The sequence below is a fragment of the Melanaphis sacchari genome, unplaced genomic scaffold (genome assembly GCF_002803265.2).
Source record: "Melanaphis sacchari strain LSU unplaced genomic scaffold, SCAv2.0 Contig44_pilon_pilon, whole genome shotgun sequence".
Taxonomy (NCBI): domain Eukaryota; kingdom Metazoa; phylum Arthropoda; class Insecta; order Hemiptera; family Aphididae; genus Melanaphis; species Melanaphis sacchari.
Genome location: NW_020271295.1, coordinates 1,290,491 through 1,310,747, shown reverse-complemented (window position 1 = coordinate 1,310,747; position 20,257 = coordinate 1,290,491). Strand labels below are relative to the sequence as shown.

Sequence of the window (20,257 nt, the reverse complement as noted above, 5' to 3'; positions counted from 1 at the left end):
CGTGTACAATAAGGATGCTCGCTCTCGTCGAACTTCTGCAGCATAATATTATATGCATTATAATACACGATACATTGAGCGAATATTTGTATACATTTACGTTTGGGACGAGAGGGATCCTCGCGAAAAACTAATTAAATCACGATATTGTCGTCTGCAGGTCGAAACTAATAATAGTATAATATTACGCGAATAATAAACGGCATGTGTGTGATTGGGATTTGGGACCGCGTTGGCGAAATATTCAGACACTGCAGGGCAAGCTACAGATATACCGGAGAATAGCGGTAATGAAGTGTTACGGTAATAGTCATTAATATGGCTAAGGACTTTGTACTCTAAAAAAACTTCAAAATATGCAAGCATTAATGCCCTTAAAAATTATCATATTTGTTCTAAAAATAATATATGCAAAAATACTAAAATATGCTTTTAAAAATAATTTATTTTTCATTAAAAAACCAAAAATTTAAATGTATTAATTATTAAATAAGGTATCTTTAATATAATTTTCATAACAAAAAATCCTACTTAGTCTAGAATATTATACTAACAATATTAACGATAGATGAAAACATACGATACCAACAGACTTGGCGTTTTCCTTATTGACCAAATTTATGTTTAATATGGCACATAAATAATTAGGAAAATACGCGGTAGATAAATTATTTAATAATTTATATTTAATTCGTTTTTTTTTTCAATTTCTAGAAAATTAATATTAAATATTGTAAAATACGTATAAAATATTATTCTCTTGGTCTCATGCTGTTTTAATTTTTTTTTTTTAACAAAATATATAACAAAATATGCACTTAAAATATAAAATATATAACAAAATATGCACTTAGAACGAAAAAAAGAGCAGATATGCAAAATATGCAAAATAAAAATGATTGCTTTAAGCTTCTAGTACTTTGAAACAAATTTCTTTAATGTGATGAACTAGGTTTTGAATAATAATTGAAAAAAATCAAATTCCTACAAGTCCCTAGCTATAGTCATTAATTATCGTTTTTTCTTGTTTCGTGAAAGTATATAGTCGCTGTTCGTCGATTACCGCAGACTGTCGCAGGAACGCATAAATCGTATACATATTGGTACGTCGATCAAAATTTAACTTCGCCTATTTATTATACTTGTTCATTTTTATCATTCGTATCTAACTATCCATATAAAATATGTTTACTGTAAATAAATCTTTATGGATTGTAAATTTTAAATAAACATTAAAAAAAAATACTGTGCAGATTTATCTAACGAAACGGTGATGTTCAGTGTGCCAGTGTGTAGGTACTAACCACTGACTAATAATATATAGTATAAGGTACACAATTAAAAATGTCGTACGGTATACTGTATATTGAACCTTATAATATAATTCCACAGACTTTTTTATGTAGGTACCTACTACAAGCACGTCAAAAAATGTCCGTACTCTTCCCTCACAAAGCAGAACACTCGAAGAGTTTTATTTTTAAATCAACGGTAAAAATGAAATCTCCGTCTTCGCGATACATTATTTATTATGACTTTACGATTTCCTTCCGACTTTATACAGTCGTACAGTATAACTTAACATTATATATGTATATTTATTTCGGTCCGGTGTTAGTGGCGACTGGGGGGTGGTAAATTTTCATCCCCGCGCCATCGACCGTTAGACTTGTGGCGCGCGCGAGTATACGCAATATTATATATATCGTCCCCTCCGCGGCCTCAGCCGCCTAGCCGACTGCGCCTATACAGTACAACGGCAAAAAGCAATCGGCCAACGGGCAACACACATAACGTCGTTACAAAATATATACGCGCATCGGCAGCTGCCGCGTTCCTTTTGTTACGCTCTGGCGACCCCCGACCGGGGCTTGTCGTGGGGAGGTGTTCGGAGGGGGTAATGAGTGTCGGAAGGAAACGCTAGTCGATGCATGTGCGCAGGGGAGACCGTAAACATGTAGGCACCTACCATATAATAATATATAATAATATTAATATTCTATGTTCCTTGGCCGTTAGCGATGCTACTACTACTACTACTCCGGCAACCGGTGGTTTAACGAAGGGAGTGGCGATAGACATCGTATTATCGTCCACAAAACAAAACAAAAAACGAACGTTAAAAGTCGTTATTACATTCTTTTCTTCTACGGTTGATACTTCTTGTACCTACATAATATACTACACCGCGGCGGACGCGCGTGCCTGGATCGAAGACTATTATGATATTTACACATTTTTATACAGCGCGTACGGAATAATATTTATCGTATTCCACAGGGTGATTCATTAAGCAGTATAACTTTTTTTTTTCAATAATGTAGCTGTTCAAAAATTGATATTTGTAATTTTTAAATATTCTTAAAGACCGGATTTTCATTATTTTTTGGTATTTTTTATACCGCCTAACCTAAAGAGTGGCTGCTAAGATAAAAGAAATCTGTTTTTTTAGGTAAAATCAGAAAACCCATTTCATCTACTATAAATTATTAAGCGTATAATTTTTATAATAATTTCGATGTATTGAAATCAAAATTCGGACGAATACCTATTTAGTTTTTGAGCTATTTAATTTTGTGTACTAAGGATAATAGATCAATGATAGTGAGTTCGAAACATTTGGAGGCTATGGTAATTTTAGGGATTTTAATAATTAATATTAATTTATCGACATTTATTATTTATAAAAACGGTTCAAGTATAATGAATATTGAATCTTATGTTAAATTGATTTAATATTTCTGCGTAAAACTATTTTAAGGACTATTGTAATATTATTCTTACTATACATGCATTTTAATAACTAAAAAAACTACCCATTCAATTTTCGAATTAATTAAATCAAAATTTTCAAAAACAATATACACTAAATAATTTACAGTAAGGAGGGGGCTTCTTATTTGGTAAACAGAAATTTGTATCAATTCAGGATATTTTTTAAATACCTTTTATAGAAAGTTTCAATAATTTAAAATATTTTCTTTAGTTTATTTTATAATTTCATAAATAAAAATTTGAACACAATTATTACTGATAGGTATAGGAAAAAACGAGAGTGAGCGTACTTGATGAATTACTGGTATTTAATTTTTGCTATCTATTTTGTAAAAAGTGATTATTGTCGATTCTAGTAAATGATCATGCTTAAATTGTCAAATACGCGTGTAGAATAGAACCTATTGGCATTTAAGATTTTAAAGAGCTTATATAGTAGGACTTCCAATAATATTTTGTATTATCTAAGGACTAAGTGTGTGAATGTAGACTTCTAATAATTCTGCAGTTCAGTATCCCACATAACTTTACACGCTTTACTGGAGCTTAACATCGTTTTCTGTTCATTTTAAAAGATGGTGGTTTTCTTGAGCCTTTATTTATACAAGTATTGCAGTAGTATTCATACCATTATAGTTCCCCTTGTAGCCTTATAGTAATGATTTTTAACGAAAAGCGCGTCGAAGAATTAATTATAACCATTATATGTTTACAATGGAATACAATAAGTTACCCTAACTTAATATATGTGTAAGTAATTTCAACTTATTATTTTTTTAATTCTAATTCAATACTTTTTACCCACTAAGATAATGCAAAATAGAAAAATGTTAGATAAATAAGAGTAAGATAAATCACATTTTTTTTAGGTAAAATTGCATACTCATTAATATAAATTGCTATCGAAATGCTGTTTTAACTGTTTTTTTAATAAATACTGTAGTCTCCAATCGTCCAATAGATAAGTTGTCAATATAGTTATTTAATTTGACAAGTATTTTCATTGACGAAACAAAATTGTTCATAGTATGTCAATAATACTATTTATAATATAATATAGATTTAAATTACAAAGTATGATATTATTAAAATACATTAAAGAAATTTATTATTGATAATTATTGAGTTCTTAAAATATTTAGAGCGCGTTGCTATAATATTGTTAAAGACTGCTGGTTTCCAAAGTGCATCAGTGGTGTCAGGGCATGAAACCATTTATTTTAATAATATCTTTTAGTGCGATAATTTTACCGATAATGATAACGATGACGAGCTAACGGTCACTGACCACTGCTGTTTATTGTAGCTTCTAAATTCTAATATACGATAATTTTTACAGTTTATTTAATGACGACAAATAAACGAACTTCTATTTATAGTACTTACGTGCTAGGTTTGTAAAGAAAGTGTAAATTTTAACGATTGAACGTAATTCAAAGTTCAACCGATAAACTTTTATGTTTTCCACAATTTCAAGTAAATGTATATTTTATACAATTTTAGCTAGACAAAATAAGATTAATTCAATCATCACAAAAACATTTTCAGTATTTAAATGTAAAAACGTCAATCGTGCATTAATGTTATTAATGTTATTTAGCCGTCATGACGTCATGTCATGGTTTTCTGAAGTTTTTTTTTTTATGGAGGATGCAGATACTATTGTAATTGTCACACACCACTCGACAGCCTCTCCTCTTAAAAAAAAAAAAAAAAAAATGAATGATATTTTTTACAGATAGGTAGGTTGGTAGGCATATAAATATGATATTAATAATTTATATACACTTACACAGTTACACGCATCGTATCACAAGTTAAAATATTTATATTTACTTAATATTTATTATTTATTATACCACGTGCATAATTATATAATATTAGAATAATAATAATAATAATTATTATATTTTTATATAACTATCCCATTGACCGCAGGAGCGATGGTTTTCGTTATCTCGAAAAAGCTAGTTTTCTGCTGCACGCGAAATTTTTCGCCCCTGTTATTATTGATGTTATCGAGTGTTCACATGTCCCGTCCTATTATTAACGTTGCGATCGAGCTGTACACAGTTATGTTTACATGACTACGCTGCAGTCCCGATTGTACAACAATAATATTATACGCGTATAATGCACACGCTTCGAAAATTATAGCGAATATTCCGCGTCCGCTGAGATATAGCGCCCACTGAGCTGTTATGTGGGACGTCTAATATAAGTCTCATATCAGTCTAATTCGATCGTTACGACGGTGAAACGTGAAAATAATATTATATATTATTATTAATAATATCTGCGACGATAAAATATCGTTTGAAAAGAAAATTATAGGTACAATACAAATTTATTTTTAGCAATCGTACATTTATTTATGAATTTATTTATTGTAAGCAAGTGTATTAACTGTGTGTGTTCAATTATATGTACGCCAACATCGTATTATTTTGATTTATGCGACATTAAAATATTATAACATATAAATAATAAAATTAAATAAGGCTTAGGTACATATATTTCTAGTGAAATTAAATGATAATAATAAGCATGGAAAGGGTTGAAATAAAACTTAAAAGCCCGTTAAATGGCGACGAGAATTTGATGACACTTTTTAAAAATCAAATGTGTAATATTTTATCATGGATTTAAATAGAAAGTAAAAGCCAATATTTATACTAGATGATACTTATAAGATTTAACAGACAACAGGTACAATCATTGTTTCAAAAAAAATTAACTTTTCTAAAAATATTGTTTTTTACATATTTATTGTAGAAAAATTATGAAATCACATCACATTGAGAAAAATATAATATTTTTTCTATTTTAATTTTTAATTTTTTTTTTTTTTAGCATAATTTTATATTTCAAAATCAAGGATTTTCATAATAATATCAATATATAAATACTAGGGAAGACGCGAATCGGTCTTATGTATTGTAACTATTGTAAGTTGTAAGCGACGAGTACACTTTTTCATCAAGTAAGATAGACTATAGCGGATCAAAATACTACTTTTTTTTGTACGAGTTCCAATTTTCTACCAGAAATTACATCAAGATTGGAGATTGGAACATTTTTAGTACTATAAAGTGTCTTTAAATACGCATAAAAAAAAAAAAAAAAAATACTAAGTTTAAGAATAAAACACCTTTTTTGTAAAATCAATATATTCATTCTTCAGTTAATTATCTAAAATCAAATTTTGAACGAGTTAACAAGTCTTAATAAATTTATTATTTATAAACCTTATAAAGTTATAAGTATTTAAAGTTCAAAAAAGTGGAGTGATGGAGTTATAGGAGTTATATAGTGGGTTATTCACAAAATGCTAGTTTACTTTACTCTGCTCATTAAAATTTAAAAAAATAATTTTAATATAAATGTATAAGTTAACTAATTAACTACTTTTTAAAATTTTAACATTGTAGAATGAAATGTTCAGTAAAATATTTGTAAAAATGTTAATAATTTTTAAGATAATTAATAAGTATTTATTGTTTAAAAAAGTCTTCTAGTATTATACTTTAATAGGATACTCATAGATTCGATAAAAGCTTAAAATTACTATCAAAACTTAATCATACAAAACTTTTTTTGGTAAAAATTAACTTTGAATTAATTTAATTAATTTAATATATTAACATGCATTAATATTTGTTGATAAAACGTTTAGTGCATTTCATTTTGCGTAATTTCCAACATATATTAAAAACTATACATACTTAATCTATGACTTTTAGGTATGTTGTGTTGCTTGTTTAATGGGTATTCTGTAAATCGCAATCTGACTATAGGCGCATAGTCCATTATTCAACTTGATTTTGATGGATGTTAATAGTAAAACCATAATATGATAAAATGTTTATATTAATGTTAATGTTTTCACTTCAAATTTTGAAATTTAAAGAATAAATTGTCTACTGAGATTTAGAATTTCGTTTAGATAAATTTATTACAAGTGTATAACAACACTAAGGTCTAAAGTTAGTAAGTACTTTATACCCATGTAATTTTGAAATATTTATACTAAGTTAAAATTTCAGAATATTTCTATACTTAACTGTAGTGTGTATAGATATTTCAGTGAATAATTGAAACAATGATCTATTAATGTTTATTATATATTTATATTAGGTAAATATAAGTTTAAATAAACATAAAGAATAAATTAAAGGTGAGATTGGCATGTGAATTATGAGGTTTTCAGGGATAATTATTTCACAACAGTTACTTTTCAAAAAGCAATTTATTTTTTTTTTATTTTTTGGAAAATAAACGATTAAAGACTTCCCAGACAGCAAAAGAACATTGCCTTAAGATTGAATAAATATTAATTATACAATCTACAGATTGTATAAATATTGAATGTGAATCGCATGTAGATTTTTTAATGTTTATACAATATCCCAACAACTTTATTTGGCCGGGCAAAAATGTTCATTTAATATTGAATTTACAATATTGTACAATGATTTTTAATATTGAAAAACATGACTACAATATTTATTTTCTAATATTTATTTAATATTGTTTTATCAATATTAAATGGATCTTTAAGATCAACTTGAATAGATATTGTACAATTTATTTTTAATATTAAAAATAATATAACTACAATATTTATAGACTATCTAATATCCATTTGATGTTATGATAGTACCTATCAATTCATAATCATAAAGCAATAAGATATGTAGTTGAATAAATATTATGCTTACATATTAGGTTAATAATATTAATAAAAAATACTTTATAATAGCAATTCTTAAAATCTGATCCTTCAATGGAACCCTGGAGGTCCGCGACTAGCCAGGAATTTTAAGGAGGCTCTATCAGTGTTTTAGGTCTAGACATTAAAGATATAATATTTTGTAGATTAAGATTATATTCAAAATTAATTAGATATACTAGATATAAATACATTGCTTTTTTTAAGTGACAATAACGTATTAATTTACTTTACAGTTTATATTAGGTATACAATGTAATTTAAACGGCTATCGAAAAAAATAATTAATACGACAAAAAATCATTTTAGAAATTCAATATTGGAGACAATATTTTTTTATACATTTTACATCAATTTTTTTTTTTTATTCCATTCATTATAATACGATATATTTTTAAAACATAAAAAAGTGTTATCGTGTTTTTTTCATATCATATTATATAGAAATCATAAAATCCCTTAGTGCTCTGGAATGAGTATTTTCTGTAAGCACATCATTAGAATAAATATAACATATTTTATGTTTATTTTTTAGTAGAAAAAAAGCAGTTTCATGTTTAAAATTGTTTATACAAATGTGTTGTCTTTAAACTTTATAGTAAAATTAAATTTAGGTATAATAAGTACTTATTTTAAATCAATAATAATTAATATTCCAATGTTAATCATTTAAACCTATACTTAATACGATTCGACTTAAATCCTTTTATTTTAATCATCATGTTGAAACATGAAATATTTGAATAATATTAATAAGAGATAGGTACTATTAAACATCATAATATAAAACTTTAATGATTAAACTCATTGTCAGTCATATACTAAACTATATTGTAAATATTTATTATTTTTTTTTTTTTTTTTTAACGATTTGTATTAAGTGATAATTACTATATACAGTAAGTACGAGTACCAACTCTTTTATGAAAAAAATAGTGACAATCAAAATTTTTATTTATATTCTTCATCGTAGTAATACAATTGAGTTAATTTTGTACAATAAACTTCGTAATACTTTGTAAGGGTTTATATCCATTAAATTGAAAAAGAAATTCATATATTAATAATATCGTCTTTTTTTGAGCTCGGACAAAATTAGTGCAATAGTTGTATAGAGAAGTATTTATAACACGACATCAGGGACGTAACCAGGATTTTGTTTCGGAGAGGGTCAAGTTAAAAAAAAATGAATAGGTATTTTTAAAAATTTTTATTATTGAAGTTAAAATCAAATTATTGTAGTATCAAAATTCAAAAGTAATTATTATTGCTTAATAAATAATAATAAATAAAATAATAAAAAATGTAGGTACAAGTTATATTAATAATAATTTTGTTTTGGTTTTTGCCATTATATTTTTGGCGAAACTGATATTTTCTATTGAATGAATAATAGAGTCAGTCCTAATAAACGGTCATTTCCAATTTGATTTCGAAGTATTTTTTTTTATTTTTTTTTTAAAGTAGAAAACGAACATTCAAATTCGGTTGTATTACTTTTATCTAGTTATTTGATAAAGGACAATCATGATTATTATATTATAAATTTATCTTATACATTAGGTATGTAGGTATTAATATTGTGTAAATTCTTATCTACGCAAACAAGCGGTTATTATGTAGTTTGGTTTGTATGAGAGTAATTTTTTCGATACATAAAAGTATAAAAGAAAATATTATAGATTATATTTCGGAGGGAGAGGGGGTCGGACCCCATAGACCCTTCCTCTGGATATGTCCTTACACGTCATAACATCTTAATTTCATTGAGTTTCACGTCACCAATATGTAGTAGATCGAATGATAACATGGGTAAGACAACTTCGCTAACGAAAAATAAATTTGTGGGGAATGGGTGGCTTTGCTAATTTTGAAATTAACTTGAAAACCTCAACACATATTTTTGTATTTATTTCGAAATTTTAGATTGACGCGGATGGGCTACGCGAAGTAGACCCAATCATTTTTATTTTGTCTATAATTCATTAACGACTAATTCGAAAATTCTATAAGTAAACACGGAAATACTCAGAATTAACTCACAAAATATTAGTAGAGATTTTTAGTCATTACGGGAAAGTTAATAGGCCAACTCTACAAATGTATTTGTTGGCTCACGAAAAACGAATATTAGTCTGTATAGGATTTTTATTGGTTATAAATAATAAAATAGTTATTATAATTGGATATAGTTTTAGATAGGTTTTTTTTATATAAATTTTTCGGACAAATATACAAGGCAATTAATTCCGTTGAATAGATCATAATTTGTGTTTAAAGTTAAATACACGCAATTATCATAAGTAATCGATAAACTAACCGGTATTCATGAAAATTTAATTACTAATTACTCTAGGGAATGCGTTTTGTAAATTAATTATTATACTTGCATTGTTGTCAAAGTGGATATTATTAGATAAATAATCTGTAAGAAATTTTAACCAAATCCATTGTTTAAAAGTAATTAAATTAGTTTGTCAATTTTTATTACAGTTTATAATTGTTATTTTATTATTTTTATATTTTTTTAGTAGATTAACGAAAATACAAGTATATAATTAAGTAAATTATAATTAAACTGTAACATGTATATCTTAAACGCCAATAACCCTGGCAGTTGAGGAGTATTTCTAAATAAAAAAAAAAAAAAAAAAAAAAAAAAAACAAGTATATAATTTTATTTATATTGCATTTTTACAATATTTACACATACTTTTTTTTTTTTTTTTTTCTAATCATTTATTATAGTTAGTCAATAAATTTTCTGCTGTAAGTTGAGTCATGATTATCGTTTGATAAAATATGAGTTTCAATAGAATATTTAATATTATATAATTTATTAATTTATTATAAGCTAGATTAATTTAAATATTAATTATAAAAAAATACCATCAATCTAATTATTAAATTATAAAAAAAAGTAATAACAGTCAAAACTTTGATTTTCATATTTATGTGTAGTAATTTTAATAATACATAAATTTTTAAAAGAACTTGCATTACTTAATTTAAAACTTATAAATTAAATAATTTCGTTTTTTTCGTGCTCGAAAATTTTTTTAAAGAGGAACAGGATACTTACGTCTTACGTAGGTTTGTGTATAATTATATTTTAATTTAGTTTGTAAATTTATTACTTTCGAAAAAAATTTTAATAAAACAACAACTTCTTCACTGATGATTGATCTTTTAGCTATATCTTGCTACATGTGTAGTTTACAAATGATAAATCGATTAATAACTTTCAATATTTATTAAATACGGTAATAATATAATTTATTTAATCCCAAGTGACGAATTCAAGTAATTTAATATTTATTTTATATCACTTTGAAGCGTCATATAAAATAGCCTAAAAAATTTAACTTCATTCATATATTTAAAAAAAATAATTCAACCCAAACTTATAGGTGACCATAAAACAAAATCAATGATACATTAATAGGTACAAATCAGAATTCAATTTTTTTTTAAGTAGTGAGTGTTTAAAAAAAAATTAAAAATAGAATATATTATTTCATATATTGGTTAATCTAAAATATGATAACATTTTATAATAAATTATGAATTTTATCAATAAAATATTTCAAGCAGATTTATAATAAAGATTTATTTTCTTAAGAAAAAACGAGAATAAATAATAGGTATAAACTCACAACTAATGAAATCAAGGATATTTTTTACTTTGCTTCAAATTTTATTCAATGCATATAAAACATTTTTCTTAAATAGATAAAATTATTTTTACACAATCAAACAAACGAATATCATAATTGAAGGGAGGAGTTTTAAAATATACATTTAGTAGCTGTATATGGTACAACACGCTACCTACTAAATATTCGAATCCCGAAATAAAAATATTGTAAATGCCATTAACGATAACGTTTATAAAATCTGTTTAAGTATTTAACTCCGATAAAAAAGTTTCGAGCCATTGGTATTCAAGATTAATTTTTTCAAGTGTAAACATCTAAACGTGAAACGAATTATGTACATAACAGTTCCCATTGCATAGAATAAATTAAAAAATAAGCCACGTTATGATAATAATATAATCTATAACCAATGAAAATAATTGCATACAATCAAAATAAAAGGATTCGATTTTCGTGAGCCAAAATTAAATTCATGGGTAAGAAATCTTTTAACAGCATATACGGGTTGCAGGAAGAAGTTAAAAACGACTTTCGAGTCTCAAGGAATGTATTGACATAATTTTCATTGAAATTGGTCAATTATTTCTCAGATTAACAATTAACAACTTGCAATCGGTAACACAAAACTACCACAGTATTAAGCTTTCTGAGATTAAAATCATAAAAATTAATCGTATTTTAATCGTAAATTAGTATGTTTTCTAAAAGAAAGTAATTGATATAGTAATAATAATTTATTAATAATATTAGGTAAATCTTTGTATTAGATATATATATTATATATTTAAATAAAGTATTTGATTAATTTATTTCATTCAGTTATATTTGTAAGTTATAAATATTATTTATTGATTACTTTAATCTTTATTTTATAAATTTATAATATTTTGATATATTTTAATGGTATTATTAATATTTATGTTTACAATATATAAATTGTAATATATTAGATAGTATCTACACCCACTAGTTAAGTTTATGTCTACAAATCGATTTGTTATTTCTTAATATTATACTGATATATTTTAATTTAAAAAAATATTCTTTATACAGTTTTTTAATCTAACCTCGAACTATTATCTATTTATACCTCGAACCTTTTCACACTGTTCTACGGTAAGTTAGTATTGACTTAAAAATAGAATTACAATAATATAATATATCATATAGATATTCACTTATAATAATAAACAAATTAAATATTATTAATATACGAAGTAATATTTTTTGAAAAAATTAATTCAACCCATAGTATTACAAATTGTAAAATAAATTATTACTATAATAGCAACATAAATTAGACCGTCTTCGCTCGGAATCGTTTTTTGTATGCAATGATTTATCGTTCAACTCAAATTTATTACATACATTACAGTTTTACACTATTACAGTGACACACTCAGTAACGAAGTACACTCGACACCTACTGTACAGCACACCGGTTTACTCTCCCCGTTTAACTTCAATTTATCAAATTTTACATTTGTAGTTAAATGGCGAGTTATATTTTTAATTTAATATTCCAAAGCATAAAATATTATTTTATTAAATATATTGATGTATAGTTTAAAATACATGCTATATATTTAACTTATTTTTTATTTTTATATGTATTTGCGATAATTTTGAAATTCAATTAAAAGATTGAAAACTGGTTAAATTGTGCAGATGTACTTATTTAGTATCTAGTGAAGTACTTATATTCTTATAACGGTTATAAATTAATGATTTGTTTAAAATGAGTATTGATTTAAAATTGAAATACAATGTAACATATTCAATTTGTTTTGAAGTTTTATTTGTTTTTGTATGAAATTTTTCCTTGAATAAAAAAAGTAAAAAATAGTGTATAATAAATATCAAAGACTAAATAAAAAAAAAAAATTTCTTTCATAATTACATACATTTTAAATAGTATAACTAGGAACACAATGTCAACCTTGTAAGATCTGTTCATAAGCATTTGGAGTTAACACTTTGATTAAAGTAGAACTTATAAAAATTTTTTTTTATTATTTTTTTTTATTATTATTACACGTTATATACAATCTGTGTCTTAGGGTACAATAAGAATATTTGCTATAGAATGAAGAATATGAAAAAAAATATCAAGGAAAAAACCATCCAGTGATGACACTATCTGTTGATTATTTATTTATTTTTTTTTTTAAATTAATTAGCAGATCTCTACACCATTTTCTTTTTAGTCATCTCGGGAAATCACTAGGTATTGAAAAAGAGGATAGGCTAGTTTTAAGGGGATTTAGATGTGAGTAGAGCCTGGCATGATATGTTTTGAAGTAAAAATATTTAAATTATTTTGTACGTAACTAGTTAAGAACTTATGAAATTTTAAAATTTTCTAGCTTTGATTGAAAATTTAATACAAGGGGTTCTTTGTGAATTATTTTTACAGTAACTCTATTTATACAAAAAATACATGAATGCATAAATTTAAATTTAATACAAATATTATTAAATACAATAAGTTACACATAACCAGTACCTACTTCATAGCAAAGTTACTTCTTTAGTTCTTTTTGTATATTACAATAATATTATATTGGTGCCTATGATTGTAATTTTATATTTAAAATTTTTTTTTTATAATTTCCAATAATCTGATCATTTGAATAATCCCACAATATTTCATTCTCGTATATGGATATCAGATTATTTAGACCCTACTTATAGCATAGAATAAAGTTTATCATAATAACCGCGAACGCATAACAATTCATAGCATATATGTAGCGAGTTTTTCAGCGAAATTAAATAAACCATTATGATGTTAGGTTCAGAAAAAGGTTAATATTATTTTTCCATATCGTTGAGCTTGTATTTTTAACAAAGGTTATTATTTTCTTTATTATCTAGAAACACTATATTATACTATATATAGAATTCTAGTTATCCCATAGAGATTTGAAGAGAAGTTTTAGTGAATTAATGATTTAATCAGAAGATAAAGTGAAAGAGTTGAAAAATATTATTAACTCTTGTTCTATTCGAGCCAATTTAAGCTGATTTGGAAATTACTCATAAAACTTTTTATCCATTAAAATTAATATTTAAAAAATACATTATAAAACTATCTGTTATCGCAAATTTTCTATTTCATTATGTTTCAAAACTATTCTAAATTATACATTATCTTTGTTCTTAAATTAATAAAATATTTTTTTTTACTACACCAGTACCGAAAGTTTAATTTTTATGAAGGTTGATGAAGTAGAAAAATGACTTTTTTCTTTCTTATTCATTTCTTAGAATAAACATTAGGCATTTATGAATTAATTATTAATATTATTTGACATTCATTTAATAAATTTAATATCAAAAATTACTATGGATTTTTTTTTTTTTTTTATATTACATAAAGTTATTTTAATATATCAATACAAATGTTCTTGTAATGCAAATAACTATTTTAAAAGTAAGTTCATAAAAATATATATATTTTATAATCATCTCTTAAATATGATTTTAGTTATATTCGTATATTATTTATTTTCTAATTTTTGAGAGCATTGGTTCTATACTAAATTTACCAACCAAAAAAAAATCTCGTTATTTATTTTATTTCATGCGTTAAATTAGAGTTATACAACTATTGTACAATATATATATTTAGAATTTAAAATCTACAGTGTTTCGTTAAGAACGCAAGATTTATTGGAAAACTTAAGCAAAATAACATGATTGTTACACGAGTAATGTGACAATAAGTGGTACTATTTTACCAGAACCACATAATGTTAGGGTTAATATATTGTAAAGCTGACCAAATAAGAAAAAAAATTTAAATCCGGTTTTGGAAACTTAATAGAATAAAACCCGATGGATACGTGCTATAATAATCATCAAAATATAATTTATTTAACAGGTCATTATGAAATCAAACAATGTTTTGTCTTATCGAAACTCCTTTTTGTGATAATCATGATAAAGATTGTACTGATCAAAAGTCAAATTTAAGTGGTAATCGTTCAACTAACATTTTAACTCTAAAAAAATTAACAATGGTGTAATATACTAATATACTTAAATATGATTTTCTATAAGTTGTCTATAGATTATTAAAAAAATTAAAATAGTTATTATTGTATTTATTGTTGTGTACCTACGTAATGTCAAAACATATCATTGTATCAAATTTAATTAATAAAAAAAAACTTATAGATCCAAAATTGTTTAGACCTAATTTACTAAAATAAAATAAAGAATTATTATTTTGTTATGATATGTAATGAAATTTAATATTATATTTAGGTAGTAGTTAAGTTATACTAATACATTTTAAAGTAATGTTTACGATAATGTTAGGTGTTTATATATTTATAAACAAGTGAATCGTATAATATGTTTAGCACTTTAGTCAGCTACATTATTTAGATCTATTACTTGATGAAATATGTATAAAAATGTTATGTTTCATATGTTATACATTATACGTCGGTAATCCGAATATTTCGAAATAGGTATCTTAAGATGGCTTTTAAACAAAGTTATCTCTGAAGCACACAATGCTTCAACTGCTTCAAAAGTTGCCGAAAATCTAACACGTATTAGTTTAGAACTAACTTTTTACTTATCAATACGACAGTACTTGTATGATTCGCATTGATGTAGCTAATATACATTTATTATTTTTATCTCATTTTTTTTTTAACCGGTGCATTCAATTTATTAAATAAGTGATTACAGCTTACTGTCACTTTATAATATATTTACGTGTTCTTTGTTCGGTAGTAAGTACGACAGGTGCATAATTTCTTATTAATAGTAGCAAAATAATTACGCACAAAAAAAATTATTTTTAATCAAATTCATTAACATTTTTCATCAAACAATAAATTGCTTTTATTTGAATAGTGTAGCTAAATAAATAAAACATATTTTACAAATTATAAAATGAAATATGTTTTCTAACGAGTTTTTACAGTTTTTATGTATTATAGTTTTATTATTATTACATAATTCATTAATAAAATTATTTCTTATACAAGTACATGAAATGTTTTATTCTAAATAACGCAAAACAGGGCTCACCATATACTACCATAATATAGTCTATTAATTAGAATAGGTATAAGGTCTATTTTATAGACAAGTGTAACTATTAAGTCAGGTATCTAACCTATATCTTTATTGCTAATATCTTATTATTTACATTTAATTTTCTATTTTTCATTAGTTAGTAAATAAATTAAAATATTATTTATTTAGACATTATATAAAGGTTTTAGATAATAATACATATTTATTGACTGAAAGACATTTTTTTGTCTTCATTTTTACCTTATTTAAATACGTAATTCAGTAATTGTTAATGTATACGTTTTATTGAAAAAAATTATTTTCTCATAGTTTCCAAACAAAACAATATATTTGCCATTATTTATATTACGTGCCTACATTAAATTAACGATTTGATAATAAAACATTTAAATTCATTAAATACAGTTCTGTAGTTTAAAAATCGGTTCTATGCAAAATTGTTCAATGCTATTCCATCGCGTTATGTATAACATTTTGAAGCAGTATAAAGTGATTTCAAATTTTTTTAAATATAATTTAATGCGTAAAGTATAATAGAAATAACTCCAGAAAGTCCTATTAAAAATAATGTAACGTTGCAGTACTTCCATATAAATGCAGTAAAAAACAATGAAATAATATTAGAACAAAATTAATTTTAAAATAGATGAATTTAATATATAAAGTTTAGTTTTATTTTGAGAGATTTTTTAATAAAAATATATTTTACGATTTAATAATAACTTTCCATTTTATAACAATGCTTCGAAAATAAGATAAATAAATGTTTATCTGCAGTTTATTGCACTTATCGTCCCTAATAAAATGTATTCATTAATTTAGTAAATAATTTTTAATAAAACATTTTCCTTATTATTTTATGATTCATAGAAATAAATGCACATTTTAGTAAATTTTATGATTTGACAACTTACAAGAAAAATATCTAATGATATTATGAACGATGATTAATGATACTTTCAATTTTAATTTTACTTTACATTGATTTGAATTTTATGGATAAAATTATTTTTCAAAAACTTGTCTTTAAAATATTTATTTGTTTGAAATTATTATATCAAAGTATTATTTGTGCTTCTTACTTGATTTCCTCGTCATCTACTCTATATACATTTTACATTGTTTCGAGACGTGAGTTGTTTGTAATTGTGTAAATATTTAAAATTTAAATACATAAAATATAGGATACTGAAAACTACAACAATGTACATACTTTCTAATTTCCATAAATAATTTGAATGTCGAATAATATGATTTATATTTAAAACATTCATTATAAACTTTAATATTAACCTCGATAGTGTTAACTATTATTATTATTATTATTATTATTATTATTATATAATTACAAAACGCATTTACAGTAATAATTTAAATATGGAAATGTTTATTTCAGGTAGAAAATTCAATCGCAACATATGAACCACATGCTTGCATTGTGGTTTACTCAGTAGTATCTAAAGGGTCGTTGAAAGTAGCCGAAGAGATATTAAACTATCTTTGGCAAGAGAATTACACTCGCGAGAAAACAGTCATTGTGGTTGGAAACAAAGCAGACTTAATGAGAGCAAGATGTATTACTACCGAAGGTAAACAATATTTTAATAGTTAAAACTTGATGATATATTGACGATTGCAGATGAAATGGTTTTCTATTTCATAATAATTCATACCCTAAGTTTCATAACATTATATGGTTACAAGTATAATTTTCCATGTTATTCACAAGGTTGAGAATTAATAAGGGTTAATGGTATGACGGGGAATGAAAAATTCTCAACTTTATACGTAGGTGTGTAAAATTTTATTTAAATGATAAGAGACAGATAAAAAAAATATTTTGTGTTTTTATATTGCAGCCTACCTACTTTAAATAATGTTAGAAGCTCAACCAATTTAGTATTTATTTATCAGCATAAATATTAACAAAGCAAAAAATTTATTTAACATTTGATGATACTTTACGAATGACACAAATGCACAATATCTGTTCTAATAAATTCACGATTTTTTTAAAAATCAATACCTACCGGAACTCCATTAACTGTTTTTGTCCGTATTAAAATCATATAATATATAAATAAAAAATAAATAATTGTTCTATTCTTGTGAATAATTCAAAATAAATTTAAAAATATTAAATAACTATGAATGAATACTTTCGTTTCAGAGGGAAAACAATTAGCATGCTCACGGGAATGTAAATTTATTGAAACTTCTAGCGGTATTCAACATAACGTAGACGAGTTGTTAGTCGGTGTGTTGAAACAAATCCGTCTGCGCGAGACCAGAGATAAAAAGAAATTGAATCAACGGAAAACGGCTATACACGGATCGAAAACTTCACTATCATTACATATCGCTAAGGAAATATTGCAGAAAATGTGTTTACTCGATTCCAAATCGAAGTCTTGCGGAAACCTTCACGTACTCTAAATCAAATCGAATAATAACTATATCACTAATAACTCAAAGTTTTCTGTATTCCTATTTTAAATTTACAAATTCTCGTATACTATATATATGATAACTATTTGTGTATAAACGCGCCTGAAACAATCCTGACTTACTTTGTACTTACTTCTTTACAGGGATGGAGTGGGTGAGGCACTATACGGTTTAGTAACCATGTGATATTTGTAAAAAATGCCTATCGATTGATGATTTAAGCCGACTTTATACAGGGCGTCGGTCTATTTTTAAGTGACTGGCAAAAGGGCTGTTGCTGTAAAAACATTTATCACTTTTTTCGGTATATTCCTAGATATACTATTTTTGTAATTTCGCGATCTTACTGAAACAAAAACGCGAATGTTTTTAAAACGCTTCCAGGACCTTGTTATCTTATCAAGGCCGGGGGGACTAATCCTCCGCCCTTCTTTATTGACTGTTCTATTTTTTCCTGTGATATAATATTATACACATAAACATTTCAATTCTAGTCTCCATCGATCATTTACCAGATAATAATATAATATTGTTATAAATATATATTTATATATATATATAATATATGCATTATGTCATTTAAATAATTATTCAATCATATTATTACGTTTGATATAAATTATAAAAATATTATACAAACAACAATAATTGTTAAAATTAAGCAAATTTATTCTTCCTAAAATTAACACAGTGTTGGTCGAATATTATTTTATAAATATGTTATTTTATTATTGTAGTTTTCAGATACATATACGTATAGTAATATACAATAAAGGAGCAAAATCTATCATTATATAGTATTTAATTTGTATCATCTTTGTAATAACTCGCCTATTATTTGGTTTAGTTTCTGAAGTCAAATATTTATTAGATATTTTTATTAAGAGTCTAAGTATAATTTTGTTATTCGATTAATTAAGGAAATAAATAAAACAAGAAAGAAAGTATTTCTATATACTTATCCATATAATTGTAACGCGTATTATTATTGTGTGTTAAATAATATTCTACATTTCTACTTATACAATTTAAATGTATTGTTACATGAAATATTTTATTATACATACCTATGATATGTATATTTTTATTTTTGAAGTTTTTCAGTTTAATACAAATTACTTACATACATTAAATTGAAATATTATATGTTTTTTATAAAAAATAATAAAAAACAATTCTAAAAACCTTACCCATAACCTAAATACCTATGTCATAACATGTTATTCTATTCTTATTGTGTTTAAAATTTAAAATACAAACATTATCATTATATTGTATGATTTAATGACAAATATATATTTATTTTTTTTGTGTATTAATAAAAATAAAATCGAATAAAAACTACCTAAAGGAAATATTTTACTTTTTAAAGTCAAAGACTCTTCAAATATTATAAGTTTATGATAAAAAAAAAGTTTTTATTTAATTTTTACCGTGTTGTTCTTTTAAAACTACATTATATTTGTAGGCATACGATGTTTTTCCATTATCAAGATAAGCAAAAAAGTTTTATACAATACACATTATCATAACTATAAAACAAGATTATGAATATTATGTTGATATAATCAATTTCTTCGTT

At 24.6% G+C, this 20,257-nt stretch overlaps 1 protein-coding gene across 1 annotated transcript in view; it reads left to right on the top strand.

The window, feature by feature from the left end:
• Positions 1-19,185, top strand: part of LOC112597916 (putative mediator of RNA polymerase II transcription subunit 26) — an 85,542-nt gene extending 66,357 nt beyond the window's left edge. Inside the window, exons 6-7 of the mRNA XM_025344151.1 lie at positions 17,624-17,816; positions 18,398-19,185. Coding sequence (XP_025199936.1) covers positions 17,624-17,816; positions 18,398-18,663 — 459 coding nt within the window. The 3' untranslated portion in view covers positions 18,664-19,185. The remainder of the gene's footprint in view (positions 1-17,623; positions 17,817-18,397) is intronic.
• Positions 19,186-20,257: the final 1,072 nt, after the last annotated feature.